Genomic DNA, 9,437 nt, shown 5'->3' on the forward strand with positions numbered 1-9,437 from the left:
GACTTCATCAAAGTACATTGTTCATTCTTGATCATTGTTCAGAGGACTTCATCAAAGTACATTGTTCATTTTTGATCATTGTTCAGAGGACTTGATCAAAGTATATTGTTCATTCTTGATCATTGTTCAGAGGACTTCATCAAAGATTATTGTTCATTCTTGATCATTGTTCAGAGGTCTTCATCAAAGTACATTGTTCATTCTTGATCATTGTTCAGAGGACTTCATCAAAGTACATTGTTCATTTTTGATCATTGTTCAGAGGACTTCATCAACGTATATTGTTCATTCTCGAGAAAATGGTCAACAACAGCCACAATTCTCTTCCACCGATGTGAACAATCACCATTTTCTTTAACTGCGGAGAGAATACACCGACATTTGATTGTTGTTTCTTAATCTACATTGATGATCATTTGTCGTTTCACAAATTAATGTTCATGTCTAAAATGAAGCACAGAAGAAAGAAAAGTTACAAGGACGAAAACTTTATGGAAAGGCCATACCGCACTTTGCCTAAACGAATATCACACGTACGTCTCAATTCAATTCGTACTCAGTTTAGAACACTTCTACTCAGAAAAAGAAATACCACATTTACCTCAACATGATCTCAAAGCACTCCAAGAGATATTTCACAAACGACTAATTATAACTTCGGCTAACTATTCGTTGTACGTCTACCAACTTTCACGTTCACGTTCAAATGGCATGTTCTTTCGTAGTCTTAGAGTATTGCTCAAGTTTCACAAACTGTTGTGTTCTGATTGGTCAGTGACTAGGTGTGTCGTAAACGTGAGTGTTCTGATTGGTCAGTGACTAGGTGTGTCGTAAACGTGGTGTGTTCTGATTGGTCAGATACTAGGTGTGTCGTCAATTACACGTTGTGTCTCAAAAAACTGCTCATCTTTAAAATCAGCCAACATTTAGAATTTGCATGATACATTACTAAGAAATAATTAATCCCACAGAGCGGTAAATGCAATTGAATACAATATAAACACAGATATAAATAAATACGTATTGTTCTGCTACAGCAAATAGTAAATCCAAGACATTTAAGCCTCCTTGCGGATTAACTACAGCTGAATAATGAAAATTCTTGATGTTTGACCGACATCAAAAATGACTTGATGAACCCTCTATGTTGTTCATTAAAACCTCATTTTCTTATTGTATTTTTTAGCCAACATTAACAGTTTGATTTCTTTTAATTATCATTCTACAGGGTCTATTTATAAAAAATGACTTTTGGCAATTAAACTATCGTAAAATTGCAAAGCCCGATAACTGTGCTAACCTTACCAATGCATTACAATTCCAATGGGGAAAAAGCTTTTGTGCTTAGATCAACGTAGCTAACAATATTTTAAATATATGTGAGCTTAGCATAATCACAGGCATTGAAATTATACAAAGGTCTTCAACGGTAAACGAAGGCCGACCAGCAATTATTGACCGTCTATGTAAACGTTGTATGTAATAAAAAGTTACCTTGACACTTAAGCAAACCCTTCTTTTTCCAGGCATGCGCAACACCTCAAATTCATTCCAAACTCTTGAATTTCTAGCAGCGTAGACGAAAGGAATAGGCATCAAATCAGGAAACTCGTCTTCATCATAACAGCTATTTTGATTTCTCCCTTGATCTTTTTCAGCGTCAAGCTTACATGATGTGATTTTATTTGCTTAAACCGAGCGACATAAGATTTGGAGAGATAAAAGGATGACCAATAAGCTGCTGTGCTAAGCATCGGTTGAGGCTCTCCGGATGTAGTCATTTATAGAAAGTATATGACATTAAAAGACAGTAGCTATAAATTCTTCGTCACATTAATGCTTGTTTTTCCTCATGATCTTCATTTTTCTTAAGTTGAAGCTTTAGGTGGAAGTTTTCGAGCATGGCTATCATTATATTAACAAAAACATATTCCGAGAAGGGTAACTTTCTTTATCACACTACGATTCAACGAAACTTACAAGTCCAAAACGAGCTTTTCGAGGTATCCAAAGACCAAACTCTATTTCATTGACATCAGTTGACTTTTTAAAGAAAACACCTAAAAAATGTAACAATAGAAAACCAAAAATGACGAAACGCGTTTACTTAAATCGTAACCAATTGTCAAAAATTAGAGAAAAGTAGCAAATAATAAGTCTTCACATATATTTATTGAGCTAAACGAAGATTGTTCAAATTTTTTTTCCTACCAGTAAATGAACGTGAACTAATCCTTCTACAATGTCAAAGAGAATCCGCCACATTCTCTGTTGGTTCTTGTACTATCCCTCGTCAATAACATTCCTTAGAGTACTCTTTTCACAGTACTCCTTCTGTTTAGACAAAGTTTGCTGAGTACAATTTAAGTCTTCTTGCAAATCTCTAGTGGTGATTGCTTCCTCTTCACTTTCGAAATAAGATTCATGAGCAGTTCCCACTACTATATAACACGTGAGCCAACGAGCTTCCAAACTGTATATGCGATTCATGGATATTTCTTTCGAACATATCTTCAGTAGACTCCGTGATTGTTTTTGTATTGGAGCGTAGTCTTCCCTTGAGTTTTTATCGTCGTCAACATGCTTGGAATTATTCGTGTTTTCATTGGTCAACGAGTCCTCATCCGAAACTCCCGAGCGTACGCTAGGTGCTTGAACTACGTTCAATTTGTTTCTTCTCTGTCGCGCTTGATTTTGTTTGACTGTTTGAAGTTTCATTTTCGAGTATTCTCTATCTCAATCCACGAATCTGTTATGAATATTAGAGCATTGTTTATGCACAAAATATGCAGATACAAAGTTATGGCGAAAAACAAAAACACCTCTAACATTGACACAGATATTACGAGTGGCGTAACAAAGTGTTGACGAGTTTGATATGCACTTGTCAAAACAAGCTTAAGAAGACAAAGAGCGTGTCAAAAATATATGATTGATAATTTGCTAAGCCCATATACAAGCACCAATTTCAGAGCTCGCTAACTTGACAATTTATCTCAGCATGCGTAGTCAACTGTACCAACTCTCCAAATTCATGGTTATCACAACGACCAACTGTATGTACTAGTACCGATTATGGAGTAATTAGCTCGCTCAGTCACAAATTTTCAGAAAAATCATCTGCGCATGCGCAGTCCGCTTGAGCATGCGCAGTTGAATTGACCAGCTGCCCAAAGTTATGGTCATGGCAACGACTAAATGCATCTACTACCAATTTTGAAGTAAATAGCATGTTTAGTAACAATTAAATAGAAAAAACATCTGCGCATGCGCTCGAGCATGCGTAGTCCACTCGATTAATTGTTCATAGTCATGGCAACGGTTAACTATATGTACTTGCACTACATTTGTGGCAATTAACTCACTTAGTCGCAAATTATCAAAGAAATCAACTGGTCATGCGCAGTAGTGACTTTACTACTACCACAACTTTCGTAAGCCTTTGAATTTATGTATATATATAAAGCTAATACTAGGTGTAGTAGATGTCAACTGGCAGTGGAAGCTGGGTGCGATATAGTATGCAGTGCCTTAGGGACCCAGACTTCGGTCGCGACCGCACTCTCCATGCGTAACCTGAGCAAAGCCTATCGCAGGTGATCTCAGGGTCTGATGGGTGGAAGCTTGCTATTGCATCTCCCAAGTAGGATAGCGTGGAGGGGCCGAAATCTCCGACCGAAACGTTGACATGCGGCGTTCTAGTGCCTTACGCTTAAGAAGGTATCGGCAAGCATGGACTGAAAACGGTTTCGAATTTTATCTTTTTCTTTACAAGAGTACTTCTAATAAAATAAACATCTTCTGACACTGTGCCTTTTTCTGACACTTATAATTTAAGACAACCTGAAACATGTTGTATACAATTTTTATGGGTTTATATCTTTCTGATTTTATTCTCTCATTTACTGTTTCTCCTGTATCACAAGCAAACCATCCATGGGCTTTATGGCAGACAGGATTATCTGGTTCCCTTAATTAACATTAGACGTTCAAGTGCTTAACTATCTCGTGCTATTGCAAGGTATGCACAATACTTAAAGAAAAATTTAAAAAAATTTTGTAAATGTGTTTACAAGGCATAACAGGATTTTCTTTGATGGGGTAGGAGACATATTACTTGCTTACTTGCATAGCATTAACTACTAATTAGTGTAGCATTATCTACAAATTAACCCAAGACATGTGAATGTAATTGGTTAATTATATTTGGGAAGTAATTTTGAAGTTTTTAATTTATGCAAAGGAGAGAGATCTTAAGTACCAAGTTTGATGAAAAAGCAATACTTAAAGTACTGCTACTGAATTTTTTTAGTGAAATTGCTGACATGAAAACTTGTTGGCATTCTCAATTTTGGTCATGTATCGAGCCGTTACATTTCAAACAACAAGCCAGCTTCAACTGTGGTGTAATCATTTGCCTTGTAAGTGAGCACTCCCACAGACAATTGACTCTGTTAATTTATACACTGCTCATTTCTTGTAGTTATAGCACTAGATTTCTACACAATTTAAATTATGGTCACAAACCACAAGCATAAATATATATAAATATATATTATGGTTCATTTATGTACATTAGTTTTAATAATTTCCTTTTCACAGTTTGCAAGGTGGTGTATTTGTGAAAATTCAAGCTTAAACATAAATTTTAAAATGGAATTAGAGAGAGAGAGAGAGAGAAATTAATATCACTCATATTTGGCTCTTGCTGACACGATGACATTCATGAGTATGTTTTAACCAGTCTTTAAAGCTTTATTTAGTGCATGAGAAACTTAAATTCATTTTAAATTCATTTCTTTGTTTTGTTGTAGACGAAAAGCTGGTGTTTGAAAAATATGCAAAGACAATTATGGTGAAGATTGGCTTGGACGCGACAAATGCTTTCAGTTTTTCCATTCCAGCTGTTTAAATTTAGACTTTTCTGCTGCTCTTTCAACTATTTGTTTTGTCCACGCTAAAACTCTTAGCATGATATCTCACAAATTTCTACATTTACCATCTCAACATTAAATAAATTTCCAAGAAAACAGGTGAACAGTCTTAAGTGCTTAAATCATCATGTTGGATTTAGAAGAAGTAAACTTGAATGGGTAGCACTTAAAGCTTGGCACAACTTTGTCATAATGTCTTATCCATTTCCTGTGTTCTGCTTGCAAACCTCTTGCTTTATACACTCTCAAAGCATGGTTGCAGTTTCTTAATTCAGATGCTTAACTCAAAAGTCAAAAATTGATTACAGTCAAAATACAAAAACAGTTAAAATCATAAAAATAGATAAGAAAAGAAGGAGAATACATGCCTGCTTTAGACGAGTGCAGAAAAAAGTTTTCTGATTCAGCAATCAATTGTGTAGCACCATCCATAAACTCATAGAACACGTACATCGTTTTTTGTTGACTCTTCAGTTTCTACATAATGCCACTTATAAGCACATATTGTCAATATCAGATAATTTTCTTATCTTTCTACATTTGAAATACAAATCATTTTAAAGTACAAATCAAATTAATAATTGCAACTTTATCCACAACACTGACCATAATGCATCGCAGATGCATAAATGTTTCCCGTTTCCTACAGGCACCTTAGTGCCTCAGATCATAACATACCGGGATCGTATCAGAAATTTTGATGTTTGTTTTTATATAGAATTCTCACAAATTTCTTTTGTTAAGCAAATTTTTATGAACATCCGGTCAAAGTGTTACAAGTACAACTGGCTTTCGCTACGTCTTTCTTATTCTTCCGTGGATAATCGTAATAAGTCGCGATGCTTTCTCGTCAAAAGTTGATCAAGTGTTGTTATTTTGTTGCATTTATGGTAAGTTATAGGAAAGTAGTTTATTATAAGACATTCATGTACTAATTTTTCATTTTCTACGATATGTAAATTGATTGTGGTCGCTTTTCAGAATTATTCGGCAATTGAAACGAAACGGGAGATAAAGCTAGTCTCGTTTATGAGAATGTATTATATATTTTCTTTTTTAAAGGATTTGTTCGCAGTTGGTATGTTGCTACCATTGTTCAGCCGTCGTGGTCGTGAACTTGGAGGGTCTCCTTCGATGATTGGTCTCGTAGGTCAGAAACAACCTTCTGTTGTATTTTATGCCCTTTTCTTCATCTACCAAACAATTTTCTTATAAAATTTTACATTTGGTTACGTTCCAGGATCCATTTATGGCTGTTTACAGTTCTTGTCGAGCCCAATAATGGTATTTATATATTTATATACATAAAATTACATTTGGTTGTAATTATAGAATACACTGCCACATACTAAACTACCTGCATACCTGATCAGAACCCTAATCCTTCCCTTCTCATCACCAAGCTTGATTGTTGTGTGCAATCTTTGTGGCAATGTAGTCTATATTCTACAATTGTGTCAATACATCGAATAATGTAATGTATAAAAAGGCCACATCAACTCTATTTACAAACATATATAGGGCAAGGCAAGTGATGTTTGGGGTCGGAAATCGGTCTTGCTTCTTAGCTTTTTTGGTTGTTTCATTGGTTATTTATACATGGGTTTGGCAAGCACGATTCTCATGTATGCTCTGGCTCGATTACCTACAGGTTTGATATTTTATAATATACAGATCTTTGAACTTGTTTCCAAACTAGTTAATATATAAACCTCGAAGAAAGTACTCAACCCACTGAACCCAGTTAAAAGAAGCAAATTGTACAATAATTGGGCATTAAAATATCTCGAGATTGAGAAGAGAAAGATGTAAAAACTCTTAGTTTGATTACTTTCTTTTCAATACTTCTTTTTAATGAAGCAATTTCAATAGCAAAATTTTTGTTTTATACGCTCTTAAACTCTATCACTCCAGGCAAAAAGACTATACTAAATGGTCACCTTGCTTTATGAAAATAAGCTTAAAATCACCCAACAATTCTCAAAAAAATTTTTTTATGTCATTCAATAATGCATAACACATCCTATTTCTAAGGCATGTTGTCTCATGTATGTTCATGGTGTGTATAGTTTTTAACTTACAACATGGTAAAGTTTTATTTTAGATGTATGCTATGTGGCTGTTATGAAGTTCTGTTATAAAGCATCTTATCTACCAATTTTTAACATCTTATAGGCCTTTTGAAACATAGTCAGTCATCAGCAAAAGCTTATTTATCGGACATCACATCACCTGAGGAAAGATCAGGTGTATTTGGTTGGTTCAATGCATTTGGAAGTTTTGGTTTCATAATCTCACCCATTATTGGTGGTACTGTTGCTATGCACGACAATGGATACTTCAAGGTTTCACTTTTGAGCTGTAGCGTGTATGTGTTGGCTATAATATTTGTATGGTTTGTCTTTGATGAAAATAAAATAAAGTTGGAAAACTCCTACGTGGATAAAAAAGTTGTGGAAGTGTTGGAGGGTGATGAGAAGGTCAATATGAATCTTAACAGACATAAAAAGTTTGAAATGGAAAGTGACTTGGTTAATGACAAACAGAATGACAAAGAGAAATCATTTTTCTCCAGAATCGTCAATGTTGTTGCTGTTTCATCAATTGTGAGTGTTTTTGACTTGTTGCTGATACGCATCATTATGGCTCTAGGTATGTTAATATATCGTAGTAATTTTACTGCTATGTTGGATTATCGTTATGGTGTAAATGCTAAAACAACAGGCTACATTATATCCTATGGTAGTATTGCTGGAGCAATATCTGGTATGTCAGTGGGCTCTATATATAGTTACATACAAAGTGATGTAAAGATGATGTCGATTGGTGGAATTTTGATGATGTCATCTTTATTTGGGATAGCGATGTCACCAAGTATTTATACAGTACTTATATGTATGATACCATTGGCTCTCTCCAGTGCCATAATGAGAGTTAATTCGTACAATCTAATGTTAAAGCGTGTCAAACCAAAGGAAAAAGGTGCCGTCATGGGTATCGCAGACTCATTGACATCCATTGCAAGAATGTTATCACCAGCTATTGCAGGTTTTGCTGAAGAAGTTAGTGCTATTGGACCATGTTGGATTGCTACACTTTGTGGCTTCATTGGTGTTGTAATTATGTTGAATTTAAAACAGGATGATGATAGACGTGAGAAAATTGAATAATTATAAAATAATGCTGTAGTTAATTTTTCATTTCTAATTTTAAATTTAGACATGGGCATTTGTTATCACATTCCAAAGAATAAGGTCTCACCACTGAATGCGCTGTACGTTTACTTAATTTATCAAACACTTCATCCACCCATGACTGTAACATAGCTCTATTGTCTAGAAATAACTCATCAAAATTATTTCGCAAAGTTATTTCTTAAATTCTCTTAATGTTGTACAGTTTTCTAATATCTTCATGAATTAGACGTTAATAAATTGAGCTAGTTTCAAAATGAACCAATAATAAGACTCGTAATTTAGCTTTTTCTTATTTAAAATATCCCAATGTATTTCTTTAGAATAAAATTTAGAAACCGTAAGTTGAACTTTCTGTGAGAGAGAGGGGGGCAGTTACTAGCCTGCTAAAACCTTGCCTTAGCTGCTTACCTTGTTAATGTATATACTGAACAAATAGGACCGCACGAACGTCTCGCAAATTGGATTTATTTAATGAAAAAAATCTTTAATAGTGGATAGACAGCCTATAGATTTTCCATACCTTAATAAACTGCGGAACGTGAACATGGTTATTTCCAAATAATTTCGTTTCAATTTTATCGATTGCCCGTTAAAATCCTTTCCTTTTTTTTGTAATTTCCCATTTTACTGTCAACTGATTGCAGATTTTTTTCAGTAATTGCAATATTGACAAGGTCAGGTCCGAATGTTTTCGTTTGAATTTTTATCGCTCGTTCAAAAAGATCTTTTGCTTTTTCGTACTCTCCCATATTATCGTAAACCAAACCCAGAGTGTTGTACGTTTTCGCAATAATAACATGGTCAGGTCCAAATGCTTTTGTTTTAATTTCTATCGCTCGTTTATAAAAATCTTGCTTTTTCGTACTCTCCAATATCTCTGTAAACCGCACCCAGATTGTTGTACATTGTCGCAATATTAACATGGTCAGGTCCAAATGCTTTCGTTTTAATTTCTATCTCTTGTTCATAAAAATCTTTTGCTTTTTCGTACTCCCACATATTTTTGTACACTGAACCCGGATTATTGTACTGGGATGCTGTTCCCTCAAATTGTTATTAACTGTCTAACGTAGTCAGAATGAATTTGAGAGCTTCAAAATATGCAAGTCTCACAAATCAGAGTTTTCATCAACAACAGACTTTACTACTACCACAACTTTCGTAAGCCTTTGAATTTATGTATATATATAAAGCTAATACTAGGTGTAGTAGATGTCAACTAGCAGTGGAAGCTGGGTGCGATATAGTATGCAGTGGCTTAGGGGACCAGACTTCGGTCGCGACCGCACTCTCCCTGCGTACCCCG

The 9,437-nt window shown here is 34.9% G+C and overlaps 1 protein-coding gene across 1 annotated transcript; it reads left to right on the forward strand.

Moving 5' to 3' along the window:
• The first annotated feature begins 5,470 nt into the window (after positions 1–5,470).
• Positions 5,471–8,396, forward strand: LOC124442705 (major facilitator superfamily domain-containing protein 9-like). Its single transcript, XM_046993195.1, has 5 exons — positions 5,471–5,824; positions 5,997–6,084; positions 6,175–6,218; positions 6,456–6,585; positions 7,110–8,396. The coding sequence occupies exons 1-5, from the start codon at positions 5,774–5,776 to the stop codon at positions 8,102–8,104; spliced, it is 1,308 nt and encodes a 435-aa protein (XP_046849151.1). The 5' UTR covers positions 5,471–5,773; the 3' UTR covers positions 8,105–8,396.
• The last annotated feature ends 1,041 nt before the right edge of the window (positions 8,397–9,437 follow it).

The sequence above is a fragment of the Xenia sp. Carnegie-2017 genome, unplaced genomic scaffold, assembly GCF_021976095.1.
Source record: "Xenia sp. Carnegie-2017 unplaced genomic scaffold, XeniaSp_v1 HiC_scaffold_20, whole genome shotgun sequence".
Taxonomy (NCBI): Eukaryota; Metazoa; Cnidaria; class Anthozoa; order Malacalcyonacea; family Xeniidae; genus Xenia; species Xenia sp. Carnegie-2017.